General features: G+C 38.4%; 2 protein-coding genes across 2 annotated transcripts in view; both read right to left on the reverse strand.

Annotated features, from left to right (window-relative positions):
* The window catches only part of mfhas1 (multifunctional ROCO family signaling regulator 1), a 29,973-nt gene extending 17,699 nt beyond the window's left edge, over nucleotides 1-12,274 (reverse strand). The window contains exon 1 of the mRNA XM_048165293.1: nucleotides 8,838-12,274. Within this exon, the coding sequence (XP_048021250.1) occupies nucleotides 8,838-11,685 (2,848 nt within the window). The 5' untranslated portion in view covers nucleotides 11,686-12,274. The remainder of the gene's footprint in view (nucleotides 1-8,837) is intronic.
* Nucleotides 12,275-13,011: 737 nt separating this feature from the next.
* eri1 (exoribonuclease 1) lies at nucleotides 13,012-16,786 on the reverse strand. Its single transcript, XM_048165294.1, has 7 exons — nucleotides 16,427-16,786; nucleotides 15,954-16,114; nucleotides 15,646-15,862; nucleotides 15,424-15,507; nucleotides 15,035-15,144; nucleotides 13,756-13,870; nucleotides 13,012-13,654 (listed from the first exon to the last, which is right to left on the reverse strand). The coding sequence occupies exons 1-7, from the start codon at nucleotides 16,508-16,510 to the stop codon at nucleotides 13,412-13,414; spliced, it is 1,014 nt and encodes a 337-aa protein (XP_048021251.1). The 5' UTR covers nucleotides 16,511-16,786; the 3' UTR covers nucleotides 13,012-13,411.
* Nucleotides 16,787-17,031: the final 245 nt, after the last annotated feature.

Here is a 17,031-nt window from a genome sequence, read left to right on the forward strand (position 1 = left end):
TTTTTTTTTCAGGAATCTTTGATAAAAAGGGAAATTTCAAATCAACAGCATTTATTTAAAATAGAAATCTTTTGTAACATTATACATTTCTTTACTGTCACTTTTAATCAATTTAATGTATCCTTGCTGAATAAAAGTATTCATTTATTTTAAAAAAATATAAAAATATATATCTTACTGACCCCAAACTTTTGAAGTGTTTATTTCATTGATTTACATTCTGAACTCTTTCACACACTGACACACAAAAGATTATATTATATTATATTATATTATATTATATTATATTATATTATATTATATTATATTATATTATATTACTTTTTTAAATATTTTTTTATATTTAATTTTATATTTATTCAATTTATTTAAATGACATTTTACTGGAAACCTTCCCCTTTCCCACATCTGACTCCATTAAAATCACTCAGAATGAAAAAAAAAAAGTGACACCATTCTGAAAGACTCAGCCAAATAAAAGTATATATTATTTATTTGTTTAAAAATCTTGTTTGTCTCAGCTTTACTTCGCATGAGTAATCATGTATGCTGAACAAAAACTCAAGTGAAAGTGTGAAGTGAATCAGCTCTCATGCTGCGTTGCAAAATGATTGAACATATTTATAAACACAGCATCAATTATTCCACCCAAACATTCGCTCAGTATGCACCCTGTGTATCTAGTATATGAGAACGCTTGTCCTAACCTGAAATTCTCAAGTCGCACAAGACTTTTCTTGGCCCAAACACTGGTTTCCAGGAATAGCAGCATCTCTCCCTTTGGAGGAAGCGCACGCTGCTTTTACTGCCAAAGGTCACGGCTGGAGCACTTCATCCGTATGGACAGATCTGTCCAATTACAACAAACTGCAGCTGGCAGTACAGCACTTATGCAATCAACAAATGAAGCGTGCTACTTTAATACCACGTGAGAAGCTAATCAATGTTCTCCAACTACGAACAAAACGCAGAGCAAAATCTGATGAGGCCTACAGGCAGAGACAAGATCAGGGCTAAAATAAGCTGAGGCTAAAAGAAACATGTAAACATCTGACTAGCAAAGAGCAGAGATGGAAACAGGACCAGGTTCTAGCTGCTATCTAATCCTGCTTACACCGTGTGAATCCAGATATACTGTCAAGGCTTTTGGCACAGCCACAAAGTTATGCTGATTTGCATCAAGCGTATGTGACCACAAAAACAATTTCAGAACAATTATGGAGGATGGAAGGTTCTGCACTTCTGTTTTATCTATAAACTTGAGAAACATGATCATTCATTTTTAACCAAAGAGGCTCAATAAATCATCATCTTATTTTTATAGAAAAATATAAGATGGTGCAATGGTACAGTGATAGTATAAGGTGATAAAACTATGGTACTCTGATATACATCATGGTACTTTATAATAATTGATAATTAACATAATAATTAACATTCAAAGAAAACCATGATATTAGCAAGCTATAAGTTAAAATAACCATGATATTACTATAGAACGTGTTCAAAAACATGGTAATTAGGGATCCACCAAGTGACCATACTAAAATTATGGTCAATACTGACAAGTTTTTATGTTATGGCCGATTAATGGCCAATTCTAAAATGTGACCCTTAAAGGTGCAATATGTAATATTTTCTGTCCGCTAGAGGCCTATTCAAAATAAAGGCGTAGCTTGACGACGCCAAGTTTGAGAGTGGAATCTTGGGACATGTTCATATCACAGCCAGTGGAAATAATCAGGATAGGACTCGGAAAGAAATCATGTTCATGGATGCGATTATTAACGTTACTGTAGTATGAAGCAGAGCAGGACCGAGTGTTGTGAGAGCTGAATGAGGCCGCTGGAGCGTTTGCGTAACACACGCTGTGAGCAGTGGATCTTTTATTATGACACAGTCGCCGCTTCTGCTTTTCTGGTCATGAGTATGAGGTAACGCAGCTCTGTTTATCATATTAGATACATTTGAGTGTGTTGAAAATGTTATAACGTTACTCTGTGCGTTCGCTCGGTGGCTGCTGTGAGACACTGTTACACACTGCAGTAAGATAGATCGATTTTAGAATATCATATTAAATGCTGGATGGCTTGTATTGGAAAATGGCATGCAATTAATTGTAAAACGTATTGTATGATGGAGAAAATGCTGTATTACTGTTACTAAAGCTGCATCTGATTATCTATGTTAGCTACTTGACAAAATAGTGTTTTTCTCTGAGGCACGGTAAAGCATGGTACTTGCACAAAATTAAGAAAATTAGATTTAAACAATAAGACTAAATGTGTTGAGCTATGTAACAATAATTAGTTTTCTGTCTATAAATATATCAAAACAGCTGTTCCCTTGCCTATTAATACATGTAATATATTTAAGCGTCTTTGGTGTTTCCATGGTTTCTACAAAATAAAACCGGAAACCGAGGGTAACGCAGGTATGACGCAATTGACAGGCGACTCCTCACACATCCCGGAGCCTTGGTCCAAATTGCAATTTTCTCACGATTTACAAATAGTTGGAAACATTGGGGATATTGTAAGTACTCAAGTGAACAAAATATATAACACTGGCCTAGTGTTTTTTGGATATTTTACTGCAATATTCTTACATATTGCACCTTTAATTTAGATGATCCACATTAGATATTCTACTAATTACAAGTAACACTGCAACTACACATCAACTAAGTCTCAGAGTATTAGTAGACTGTAGTAGATTGTTAGTAAACTGTTAGATTAGGATTAGGTGTTAGGGTTCGGTTAATATAATAAGTTGACATGTAGTTGCAAAGGTACTTACAGTCAGTAGAATGTCAGTTGGGGAACATCAAAATAAAGTGTTAGCAGATATTAAGCAGACAGTAATGCTCTAATGAGAGTTAGTCATTGCAAAGTTACTTATTGTCTGTAGAATGTCTAAAGTGGAGTTAGATAATGGCAAATGTGATTAAATTAGGGAAATGAGAATGCACAATTAAATACTGATGAATAAAAACTTTTACATAAAATCAGGCCTTAAATATATTCCATGCAAAAACACCAATAATCTTCATATTTCCTGATATTCTGGTCTGTGAAACGTTTCAGCATATCGAGGATTTAATTCCCATCTCTCAACCCTGATGTCTGACGTGGATAAATCTGCTGATGTGACTCATGTGATGACAACATTAAAAAAGACGGCACGTGCATTACAAACCCTTCAAGCCATCCAGCCCTGCACAGGGCACATGGATAATTCTGCAGGCTTACAATGTAGACCTCGAGGGAACGTAGTGACATAAGATTGACAGCATCAGATTATTCCAGTGCTAGGGAATACAAGGTTTCAGGCTGAAATCATACAGATGGGGTGAGAGTTACAGACTCTTCATGAGCAAGAATGGCAGTCTGGAATTGTCGTAACCTGTGATTTTAAATAAAATTACAGCAATATATGTATGAAACACAAACATTTGAGATCATTAGCACAAACGTGCAATGAGAGACATATCACTTTCATTCTCACGTGAGACATTTGAGCCAATTACTGCAGAACCACCACAAGGTTTCCACTTTTAGAAATGATAGCCATCTTTCCTGCCTGTGAAATTCAAGGAATATAGAACAATGAAAAGTTGTATAATAATGAAATCAAACATGCTTAAAATGTAATATATCTTCCATATCTAAGCTCTAAACTTTCAGTGATCATTATAGTTTGGCCATAATCACAATGGCGAGAGATAAAACCGTCTTTGTAATACAGCCAAAATCATCACGATCCAATGAGAGCAGATAAAATCAAGGAAACCCAAAGAAAGCACTGCAGCTGACCATTACCGAATCTCAAAATTAGCATAATTTCCCAGAATTCCGACAGCGGAATGTTTTCACAAGCAGAATTTCCGGAGGTCCAGTGCAAGAATAGAGGGAAGCAGGTTTTTACATATCGGAAACACTTGCAAACATACAAAACTCCTGTTGACCCTGACCGATCACACCACACACAATCAAACTGCAATGTCTGGATCATAACACATCCATCTAATAAAAAAAATCTCAAGATAAGAATTTATGACATATATTATTCCTTCTTGTTCTAAAGCCGTAATGTTTTATCTTAGTACAGGTTCTGACATGTTTATTGTTACACCAATGAGGTAAATCACATCTCTAAATCATCCAGGAACAGCTCTCACCCTGAGGGTAGAAACATATAAACTCACTGATGACTCTGCATCACAATTAGTTGTTACAGTTCAGCCTATGATTACTTAACCAACTCTGCCTTGACTTAATTGCCAGTCCTTAAGGTTCCCTTTCACTCACGGGGTAATCCTGTCAAATCCAGTAAGGAGATTACAGGAGGGCATCTCTGAGAGGAATCAGACTGACCCTATGTACCCAAACGGGAAGGGAAAGTGTTTGAGTATTCTACGTCATAAATGTACGAAAGCAGATAGCTAATGTAAAAAAAAAAAAAAAAAAAAAAAAAATCAACCATATGGGTATACTATACAGTATACATATTTAGATTTCTTTACCAAGGCCAACAAATAAACCAGGGCTATCAAAATGTAGTTCTTATTTACAATAGAAATATCCAAGATGTAGGTGACTTTGTTTCTTCAGTAGAACACAAATGATGATTTTTAACTCCAACCGTTGCCGTCTATCAGTCATATAATGCATGTCAATGGGAACTTCGTCTATAAGAGTAAAAAAAACACGCACAGACAAATCCAAATGAAACCCTGCGGCTCGTGACGACACATTGATGTCCTAAGACACAAAACGATTGGTTTGTGCGAGAAACCGAACAGTATTTATATCATTTTTTACCTCTGAAACACCACTATGACCAACTGCCCTGCATATCCGTTTAGTGAGTTCTGATCGCGCTCTGACAACGGAAGTGATGTCTCGCACACATTGAAGCAAAGCGCGAGAGATCACTTCCATCATCAGAATGCGTTTTCAGACCTCACCAACCGAATGTGGAGGGCAGTTGGACATAGTGGTGTTTTAGAGGTAAAAAATTATATAAATACTGTTCGGATTCTCACACAAACCAATCGTCTTAGGACATCAGTGTCACCACCATCGAGCCACAGGGTTTAATTTGGATTTGTCTGTGCATGTTTTTTTTTTTAACTCTTATAGACGAAGTTCCCATTGACATGCATTATACGACTGACAGACCGCAACGGTTGGAGTTAAAAATCATCATTTGTGTTCTACTGAAGAAACAAAGTCACCTACATCTTGGATGCCCTGGGGGTAAGCAGATAAACATAAAATTTTCATTTTAAAGTTAAACTGCCCTGTAAAGAAATGCCATCATTAGTCTGTCAACAGCCACAAACGGTGGCATCCAAAATATCTCAAAATACCAGTAAGTTTCCCAACAAGCTGAGGTCAGTTGACAAGGTGATGGACAGTGCATGCTAAGAAAAGCTGCTAAAAAGACTTGCCGCCCTCACTGCCGCCAGGATGGACACTTTCTGGCTCCAGTGACACACGTTAATGGCAGACGATACAGAAAAATTTTATGACTTAAGTACAGTGCGCTGACAGTGCAGGTGCTTCGGCCAGCTCTGATGTGACTCAATTTAGCTCGGGGTACAACGAGAGGGCTCTTATTTCCAACACCCAGTCCAGGAGCCAAAAGACTAAATATCAGTTTCTAAATGGGTCAGACAAGCTACTGTACCTACTGCCATCTCAATTTTGACCATCCGGGTTCACTGACAAACAGGTTATGCCAGCATTTTCTTTATTTTCAAACCCTGCCTGAAGATGCCAAATGGATGTAACAGGCCATGCAAGCCAACTGTCAAAAGTCATTTACTTCGGCCCTACTTTAAAGGATGTGGAGGACAAATTTACTTTTGCAAGAACCTGTTTGTATTAACAGGCACTTAGTTACCAGTTACACATAAAAAAAAAAGTTTGTTATATTAATACTCGTATTCCAAATGTGCAAACTTCTGCATCACTAAATAAGGAGTCAAGATCTAAGGAAAGAGAACAGGTTTATGTTCAAACCAACAAGTTCACATCACCTGCAAAACACGTCCATCGGCTTTCCTTTCCAGGCCTTTTTAAATGTTAAACAGTTTTACATACGTACACCCAAAAAAGCTCTCACATGCTAGAGATAGAAATCCTTTTAAATTCATGTTAAGGTCCTGAATTTAGGTACAAACAGAATGCAAAATAGCATTGAATGTAAGGATGTTAAAATTAAGTGAAATTGATATTAAACAGTCATTTTTAACAAGAAAAGCAATGTTTGTCAAGACCAATTATGAATGTTGGCTTGGCAAAACTTTGTTTTACAGATTGATAGAACGACAAGATCGATATATAGTTTCCGACTGCTTACTCATATAAAAGCTGTATAAACACTGTTCTGCTGTTGAACATTCATATATATCTAAAAGCAAGTGGTTTTGGGTCCCAGTACACTGCCAAGTAAAGGAGAACTTTCTGTGACCATCACACTGTGTTTAGTGTTTCAGAGAGCTTCAACGCTAAATCAACATGCAAGTGGGCCAAAAATATCATGCCTAAATTTGGTAGGATCAAAAAACCTTGCAGCTAAACTTGTTGTTCTGTTTTTACTTGGGTCAGGAAACCTATATATGGTAAAACAAAGAAACGCATCTACACCCTACCACAAATACAGCTCGCAGTCGATATCTATTATCATTAATGAACTCAAGTAATCCAGCCTTCAATAATAATGGGTACTTAAAAGCCAATGTACTCATTAAGCAGGCTAAACAGGTCTTTACTCTGTACCATGGCACAGGGCCCTCACATCTTGTGAGCTGTTGTCAAGAACTAATGTGAGTCAGGAATCGCCCCACCTGATCCTGTCTCATCATGTGACAGCAGAGGGGGAAAGAACTGTGAGACTTCAGGAAACAGAGCTGCCAAGTCTAACAGGACATCCTGCCCAGCTATTTAAACATCATACAAATGTACTTTATTAGAACATTAAAACATAACTGTAAACTTAATGAGCCATAGCATCTGGTTTATTTTACTGTATGTAAAACATTATCACTGTGCAGAACAAAGATGTTGAACAAATGGACAAGGCCAAGAATCAAACTGAAAAGAAAAAAAAAAAAAATGTATACATGCCCAATTAGTAATTAGTAAATTGCGTAATGCACAAATGACATGCATTGTACGCATCAGGAATGAAAACACTCAAAACATACTACCATCTGTGTCCATTGATCATTTTAAAAACAGTGGGCCCAAAAGGTATTTGGCCATTATATAACCAAAAATATATATTTTAAAGACATCTGGCACAAAACATTTCACAAAAATGTGTTTGTTAGGTTTTCAATGATCAAACAAGGACATACTGTTCAAAATTAGAAATCTAAAAGTAAAGGTAGACTAAATGGTTCAGAAATGGTTGCGAGATGTGAAATTAGTTTAGCCTCATTTCTTTTAGATTTTATTTAATGCAATGACATTCAAGCATTTTAAGTGACCAAATACCAATTTATTGGGCTGTAGTACTTTGTGTCAAAGTGAAACATATTTCCTTTCCAGGACATGTTAAACAATTAGCATGCAATAACATATGAAGCTGGGCCTCTTTACATAAGCTTGAGTAATCTTTGACTGTTTTTTGGCAAAAATGGGCATGGTGTGTACACTGAGGTATGTCTCTTACATAAGCCAACCACTTTATCTTTAAAATAACACTCAAAATGTGCCCGTTTCAACATTGGATATAAACACAACAAATTACAACATACATAAATATCGCTCAGTGAGATCCTTAAAGCTAAGAAAAACTACATAGTTTGCCAGTAAAAGAATTCTCCCACACATTTCACCCTTTTAGAAACTGAGGAGTGGGACCTCTTCATAAATAAAGTCTGTTTGAAAACAAAAGGGCCTAGAACCTAACCTAGTCTAAAGAGGGTGCAAACTACAGAATTCAAGACCTCCAAGAAAAGAAATTTGTATTATATTAACATAAATCAAATAAAAAGCTTACTTATTAGTGATTTTAAAATACATATATACACCGTAAACTAGTATTTAGGTTACAATATATGCCAGTGACTGCTGCACCTAATCTGCATCCCATAAAGAAAGGCATTTGACGTTACCATGGCTACCCTCTCCACTGCTGTGGATGTGCGAGTCTGTGTTCACAGCAGCACCACAGACAGCTCAAGCTAATTTGTGTTTCTAGGTGTGGCTTCAAACCCACCGAGACTCCCCCCATCCCTCTTGTCATGGCCAGCCATTCTCATTCTTTGTTTAGCCTAGATCCATCCTAAAATGACTTCATTTCATGCTGATTCGCCCTTTATTGTATCAGTGTTTACTTGGCAATAAACCCAGACATGTATAGGCCTCCATGGTGACAGCACTCCAAAGATTACCGTATTCATCACTGTCTGAGAGATGTATGACTGCATATCAGTGGTAACCTAAAACAATATGAGTCTCTAACCATAAAAGTAAATGAATGCAGGCATCTGGTTAACAACTTGTTTTTCATCATAAACATCCTACTCAAAATGACATTAAAGCGATAGCAAAAAAACATTCTATCATCATTTACTATTTAATTGTATGGACAAAAACAATTAAAACATCCTTCAAAATATCTTTTGTGTTCTGCAGAAGAAAATAAGTCATACAGGTTTGTAATGACAGGGTAAGTAAATGATGACAGAACTTTAATTTTGGGGTGAATTATCCCTTTGATACCATAAAAATCAATCAAATATATGTTGGCAAGAAGAAATGATGGTCACAAACACATGATATCAAACACAATCATGAAGACAATAGCAAAACACTAACCTGGGAAGGAATGTGGATAGGGGGACCCTCTCTTCAGGCACTTGGAACACAGGACATGCACAGAGTAGTGAAGGCCAGGCCATTCCTGCAGAAGAACATTTAACTCTTCCACTAGGGGAATAATGGCTTGCCAAGCTGTCCAGATATTTGGCAAGGATGCATGGCTGGAAATGGAGAGGATCTCAGGCTGCAATCTGCTCCGAGAGGGCCGGTAACTCACCGTCACAGGCACTTTACCTCGATAGGCAAAGATGTGATGCTTTCCATCGGACCGTTGCACAACGTGGCTGTTGATTTGCACACTATACCGTGCAAAAAGTCCAAGAGGGGTGAGGAAAGGAAATCTGTATTCAATCTGCAGCTGCTCGACCGAGAAGAACTGACCAGGGATCGACGAGCCCCCACTGGCCGAGGCCTCAAGATGGGGCTCCTCGCTGCTGACTTGACTGGGAAACTTATACCAGACGGTGGCCCCATTAAGCGGCTTGCTGCGAGGTTTGTTGACACAGTAGCAGACGCCCATCTTTTCCAGCAGTTCCATGATCAGGTGCAAGTCCTGCTGTGTCTGTACCAGAGGTTTAAGCAGCAAGCGAATGACATTTGACGGCAACAGGCCGTGCAACAGAAAACCCTCCACGTGACCATGCATCTGCGTAGACCTGGTGTTATCTCCATCATCTCCCTCATCCTGTAGTTTCTCAAGCATTGCAGCAAGGTCCCTCTGGAAAAACACATTCAAGATGGCGATAAACCGGGGTAGATTGTGGAAGACGTATTCCTTTAATGTCATGCTGTCTTCAAAGTACAAAAGTTTACCGCTCTCGTGTAGGTAAGAGAGTGCGCTTTGCAGGCGATCCTCAGTCAGCCCAGCCTGAAGGCCCAATCGGGCCGAATCCCACCAGGAAAGCCATAAATCCTGAGGCTTAAAATGCAGTTCCTCAAGCATCTGCCATGACTTTGGCAGGACTCTGTGAAGATTGGGGAAAATCTCCCTGTGATCGGCGACAGACATGAGCTTCTCTTTCAAATGCTGGATGTTTCTTTGTGCTGCCACGCAGCTGACACATATCACCGGAGAAAGGATTTGTAGTCGATTGTTGAGCATATATTGCAACTGGGACTTTTTACGTCTCAGGTTTTTATCTGTGACCCCGTAAAAGAGAACATGGGGGCTTGAAGTCCGAACATCGTAACCTTGCTCAAGGGCTTCGTCAACCTGCAGGGCAAGCACATGTAAGCATTCAGTGTCCGTTTTTTCCTGGAGCGAAATCTGTCTGTGAATATCCAGGCACTTTTCTTCAACCTCAACCTCTTCACACAAGTCACTGTGGGTCCCTACGATGCACACGACTGCATGTGGCACCTTGGCACTGAGAAGGTGGAGGAAACTGCCAACATGGGAGTAGAAGCTCTTTGATGTATATAATTTCAGATTCACCACCAAAACATAAAGAGCTCCGGGAGAGAGGAAAAAGGGTTTGATAAGATCATAGTTCTGCTTACCAGATAAATCATATACAATGAACGTAAGACTGCGTTCCTCATCTGCTACCCAGTTCGTCACATCAATACCTCTACATCCAATTGCCATCTTGGCGTCTGATGGCTTGTTGACGATGCACTGCCTGAGTGTGGTTTTCCCTGCATTTCTCTGGCCCATCAAAACCAGTTTAAGTCTGGGTTTTATAGCAGGTTGGGAGTGTGCAAGCTCCTTCTGATAGGCAGCTATGTAGGGGATCCCCTTCATGCACACTTCATATGGAGGCTGAATGAGAGGATTATCCTTCACCTTCCAAATGTTAACTTTGGCAAGTTTTCCAAAATTGTCTGGGAGTATGGCGATTTGGTTACCCTGTAAAACCAGCTCCTCCAATCTCCCAAGTTCTACAATAGAGTCTGGGAGAAATGTTATGCTATTATTGTCCAACCACAAATTAGCAAGATTGCACAGCTGTCCTACCTCCTCAGGGAGGAACGTCAGTTTATTCCGGCTTAAATACAACTCCTCCAAACTGGCGAGTTTGATTATAACCTGAGGAAAATCTTCAAATAAATTTGAGGAGAGATTGAGCATTTTCAGCTTCTGCAGTTTCCCAAATGATTGTGGCAGATTTGTGAGAAAATTATTATCGAGCATCAGGCTCTCCAAGTTCTGTAGCTCACAAAATGTTTCAGGCAAGGACGAGAGTTGGGTGCTGCTGAGCCAAAATATTTTAATGGATTGGAGCATCATGATGTTACCTGGAAGACCCTCTAGTTTATTCCCAGAGCAGTCTAGCTCCTCCAGATCACAGAGGGCAAGGATTTCAGAGGGGAAACGCTGCAGCTTGTTATGATCCACATCAAGTGTTCGGAGCTTCCTGAGCTGTGAAAAGGACCTTGGGAAATCATGCAGCTCATTGAAGCTGATGTCAAGCTCCTCCAGACTTTGCAAAGTCCCAATCTGAGATGGCAGGTATTGGATTTTGTTATGACTGATACACAACTTTTTAAGCCCCTTGAGAAGATCAATATCTTCTGAAAAGTGGTTCAAGCAGTTGTGACTGATGTCTAACTCAACCAGCTGACTAAGCTGAAATACTTCAGTTGGAACAGTGGCAAACTTGTTCCTGCGAAGGACTAGGATGCGAAGCCTGGTCAGGGTTGAGCCCAGTCCCTCTGGAAGCTCTTGAAGGGAGTTGTTTCCCAGATTGAGGACCTCAATCTCCTTTATGTCCTCAGGTAATGTAATTTTCTGGCTGTTTTTGGTGCTGAGAGTCAGCTGTCGCAGATTGCTCCTCAGCTTCCTGGAGCGCAAAGCAGCATCCCTCCATAATCTAGCCGTCTTCAGGTTATTCTCCTCAGCCATCGTATCGAAGCTGTGCTCCTCCTTGTTTTCATTGGGCTTAGTAATCAATCACCTAGGCAGCATGGTGCCGCTTTCACTTGCTTCATCGATTCGGGTTCTCCGCACAACAATACAGATGAAACCAACATTTAGACAATGCCAATTTCATCTTCATCCGAAAATATGTGGTTCCGTTTAATCGCATTCAAGAAAACAGGGCTGGGCTGCGTTCTTTCACGCATCCTCTTTATCTGCGCCATCGACCACAGGATAAAAAACACACGCGCGCACCAAATGTCACATCAGCCTAGTTCGTGTGGCTGGCGGTTCCGCCAGCGCGTCCTTTGATACCACATGAGTGAAAAAGAACTATATCCAGTGAGTTAGAATGAAAGAAGGGCAGTGGTGGCTGCTGTAGTCTTTCCGTGTGTCTCCGCCTATTCTCTGCGCATGCAGCCAGCAGTGAATGCTCACAGGAGCAGCACTGCGTCAGAGCCCCACCTTCTCTACGCCGCCTGCGACGCGACGTTCGCATAAACAAAAGCTTTGATTGGCCTGGGTGGTGACTTAGGACGCGTCGCGTATTAACAGCGGCTTTGATAATATTGAGTTGTCCTGAAGAAGGGATGTGAAGGTAATTTCGTTTCAGTCGTTTTGGTTTAACTGTCAGTAAATCACATCATGTTTATAAGACCATGCGCCACCCAGTGTAAATAATAGCTTGCTTCTAAAACATATGACATGAAGATGTGCATCTGGATCCTGTTTGCCTAAGATATGAATGGAACGTTTGTCTTTCTAGCACCCTGTAAAGAAAAAACAAAAAATATATAATATAACAAACTAGAAGAAACTCAAGCCATAATCATGCACATAAGACTTTGACTTTAATGATGGTGGGCGTTCGTTGTTGTTTACGATTATTTACAGAGAAATGTTATTTGACGCCATCTACTGGACGTGGTGTGCAGATGCATTCATTTGGATAATTACCTGTCTCTTATCAAATCAACAGAAATAATAAAGTTTTTCTCTCATTTAAGTATGAGTAATTATATATGCAAATACATGCACTAATTTTTTTTTTTATTAAAATGATTATAGTTCATAACTCAAATTTCTATCATGGCTTTTGCAAGGCCTTGGAAAATTAGATATGGTGACCAGAAACCAGGTGAACTGTGCTGACAAATCATTGTTGCATAACCACAACATATTTGAAGTTTGAGGATACTATAAGGTTGAAAGAACCCAAGAACACAAGTTTAGTCAACACCTGCAAATCAGATCTCAGCAAACAGAGATATGAACAGAATATTGTATAAATTATCTCTTATAATAATATTGTAAAGTGGCATCATAAAAAAATGTTTATTGGCAATAGAATATACACATTGAGATTTACAGTTTTTTTAACTGACGTGCAACATGGATTAATAAAAGAAATGCAAAATTATCAATCACCCATCAGGCTTTTAAAAAGGCTTTTGTCTGCAGCTTCTGTTTTTCTTCCTCAGGAACGAGTTTCAAAATACAGTATATAAACCCAATTTGCTGTAATGGTGAAGCACAGCCTCACCCCACTGATCTGTTATGATGTAAGCTTTTGCAGCAAAGAAATCACACATATTACTGGAACAATTTAAGAACACCCAGATTAGTTTGTCCCAATTACATAACGATTACACCAAGACGGGTATTCATATTTGTCCAAATTAAGCAACGTTAGTTTTGGGAAAGTGTCTTTTTAGTCTCGTTTCTTGGGTGTTTTAGGTGCTGGGGCTCCTTCAATAGGGGCAGAGATGGGCACGCTCCGTGGCTCTCCTGAATGCAAGCACTCATTCACCCGCAGCTGACAGCCATCCTTCAACATGTGGATGGCAATTCTGGCAATGTTGCGGGAGTCATCTAGACCACAATGGGGACGTCCGTCATACTCCATACCAAGATTCTCCAGCATGCAGATTAGTTTTGTCTGAGCACGAGCAACCTGAGAGAAACGAGTAAGAGACTATTATATTTACAATATTTTAATTTCCAATTTGACTAGGTGTATGTAAGGAATCATAGAAAATGAACATGAAAACAAACCTTATAAAAGTTTCCATAAGACTTTCTGATATTGATCCATTTTCTGGCAAACTGTGGGTATTTGATGCGACTAAGTTTGCATTGGGTATTAAGAAATTTTCCCATGTCCCATGACCTACACAGACAAGACATTGAGCTGTACAATATATATATCTGCACCAGGGATGGTTCTAAACCAACACGCCACGAAAGAGAACTTAATGTGGTACTTGTGCGCTGTGATAGGCTTTTCTGACCAGAAGTGTGTGCACAGAAAGCCGCCTCTCAGACAGCACGCGAGTACCAAATTGAGTTCTCTTTTGCGTTTTTTTGAGCATGAAATTTACGTCAAAATGCCCATCTTGATGAGTACCCAAGTAAACACAGTCTTACATATCTTAGTAAAGGTAAACAGTTAAGACAACATTGGATGTGTGTCAATATAATAGATCCATGCATTATTTCTTAAAGTGACAGCAGCCTCATGTAACTTCTGTTTCCTATGTTAATAATGTTAATCAAACAACAAAAGAAAAGAGATAATTACTGCACTTAACTAAATAACTTCGGTAGCTTTAACAGGTAACTGTGTTTATTTACTTCATACAGTACTACAGTTTTCACAAGCACTGTAAAGTGCTATTTAATTTATATCTTTGTTCTCTTGTATTTATTTGTGCTTGTAATTTGTTTATTTGTTCTTATATCATTATTGAGTGTTTACTTGTCTTTAATGTTTGAACTTTATATTAGTTAGGCTAGTAGGCTATTTTTTATTTTTTGCTGTGATCGTAAATTAGAAAAGTGAATTGTGAAATTTCACTGGTATCTAACATGTTGGTATTGTAAGGTTAGGTCAAAAACAATAAAATAAATAACTTTTATTTAATTATTTAGGCAGGGCCAGTGAATATTTGACCTACTGGTCCAACCAGGCCAGTAGAGAAAAATCCTTATTGTTGAGCCCCAAGTCATTATTTTTAGATAGTTAACAATAACACTAATCATTAATAATGATATAATGACAATTTTCTGTCAGTCAAACATTAGCCTACACATTTATCCATTAGAACTGTACTGTAGAAAGACTGGTATCATTATATTATTCATATTTTTTTTGTATTGACCAATTTAAGTACTTATTGGCCGATTTACAAAAAGGCACCACTTAGGCAAAGACTTTTTGCTACACATTCTCACTGAAGGCGAAGCCCCCCTGAGGATGAAATCCTAGAACCGCCCCTGTTCCGCACACTGAATGTTATTAAAGTCATGCATAAAATTTCTTTTTCATCCTTACCCATCTGTCAAAAATGTATATTTGTACTTTGTTCCAAGTTCTTTTTTCTGTAGCCAAGAAACTGCTTGCTTTAGAACTTGATTGAATGGTTTCGCCTCATCCACCATTTTCTGGAAAAAAAATGAGAATCAAATATTTAAGTTTGAGCAATTGCCTTACATTCAATATTAGACTGAAGACTGAACCATATAGATGGCATGAAGTTTGGGGTCAATCTTTTTTTTTTTTATGTTTTTGAAAGAAGTCTCACCAAGGCTGCATTTATTTGATCAAAAATATAGTAAAAGCATTAATATTGTGAAATATAATTACTGACCATATACTTTTTAATGGTATTGTATATAACTCAAATTATTATTTCATTCAGTAAGCAGTTTGTTAAACCTTGCCTGAGTGATTCCGGTAAGTTTCACACAAAATTCAGAGAGCTGTGGGTTCACCACTGGCTTCACATACTCCTGAAATGAGTCTACCTGTAATGACAGTAATGGGATTACATACATTAACAAGTAATCAATCCCAAAACATTTCACTAAACACACTCTATGGTATCATGTTTGCCTGGCAAGAATCAAGCACACGTATGCCAGACTGTTCCCTCACCAACTCACAATCTCCAAGGTGTGCGTGTCGACCAAAACCATGGGGAATTCGATGATTTCATGGAGGTAGTCGGGTGGGTTATTTTCCTCACATGTCGCTTCAAAATCTACCACACAGATGTAGTCAAAGTACACATCACTGTTCCCTTTTGCACCAGGTGAATGCATCAGTTTTTGCTTTTTGTAGTAATTTTTGAGCCGCTTCTTTAGGACATCCTTAACACCACTGAAAAGATCATAAAGAAATGAACAAAATGAATGAATTTGAAGTAAAATAGCAGGTTAAATAACCGTAAAAAATGACAAGTTCTCAATACCGTGTGTCAAGCTTCAGCTCGGCACATTTCGCAAGCAGCTCATTTTTGTTCATCCGGTTGATGGTGCCGTTTGCAATTGCGATCTCTTTATATACCGGATCACTGAAATCTCCCTGCTTTGGGGATGAAGGCTCCTGCTCCTCATTTTTTTCACAGGAAGTCTAAATGTGAGACAAGGAGATGCATCATAGCAATGAAATACATATTTCTACAAAATATGAGTAAACAAAACAAACATCTAACCTAAGCTGACAGCAAGTAAGTATTTTACCTGCAATATGAATGCTTAGTAAATGAAAAATGATTAAACCCCACCCAAAAATATCGTCAAAAATTAGGAATGCATACAAAAATAATGGATCTCTTTCATTATTTAACAATTTGCCACGGCAACACTCAAACATATTCATGTCATTAATTTTCCATGATACTGATAGTCACTAAAATTCAACTGTCAGTGTTTAGATACTCACATTAGAGCAGCACTGCTCCTCCTGGTCTCCCCCAGACGTTGAAGTCTTATTTGCAGGTTGACTGGTCTCTTTCTGCGCCTCCATCAGTTTTGACAGTCTAGTTTATTACAGAAACACTCACATCTGGTTTATCGCGTTCACGCTCGGTGTCTCTGTTAACTTATTACACTCCCGGCAAAATATTACAACCCTAAATGCCTGTCTCAGTGTCTGAAGTTTATTTTGTGAATATTTTATCTAAAATAGCGCCTGTAGAGAAAGAATTAAACTTCTCTGGTTAGCTAGTACAGACTCAAATGTGAGCCAGACAACTGACGTCACATCGCGCACAGGAAGTCGTCATGGAAAGGTCGAACAATTGTAAAATAAAAGCCCCTCTCACACGTATTTTTGTTAAAACTGTTTATTCAGTCAGGTGACTTATATAATTATAATGACTTAGTTAATTATCTTGGGACAAATATATCTTTTAAAGAATATTTAAAACTCATTCATTGTATCTCACCAAAACTACTCTATCTTATAAAAAACGAAAATATGTATAATCCTGTAATTGGTTCTCTTCCTGCTCTGACTGTTGAGGGCCTTTCCATTAGGGGTAAAAA

This window comes from Megalobrama amblycephala, linkage group LG18 (assembly GCF_018812025.1).
Source record: "Megalobrama amblycephala isolate DHTTF-2021 linkage group LG18, ASM1881202v1, whole genome shotgun sequence".
Lineage (NCBI taxonomy): Eukaryota > Metazoa > Chordata > Actinopteri > Cypriniformes > Xenocyprididae > Megalobrama > Megalobrama amblycephala.

Bases quoted from the DNA above. Each gene is read 5' to 3' on its own strand.
- eri1 (XM_048165294.1), bottom strand. From the start codon at position 16,510: ATGGAGGCGCAGAAAGAGACCAGTCAACCTGCAAATAAGACTTCAACG. The intron at 16,115-16,426 runs GTGAGTATCTAA...TCTCACATTTAG, and splicing joins AGGAGCAGTGCTGCTCTAAT to ACTTCCTGTGAAAAAAATGA. The intron at 15,145-15,423 runs GCAAGGTTTAAC...TTTTTTTTCCAG, and splicing joins AACTTACCGGAATCACTCAG to AAAATGGTGGATGAGGCGAA.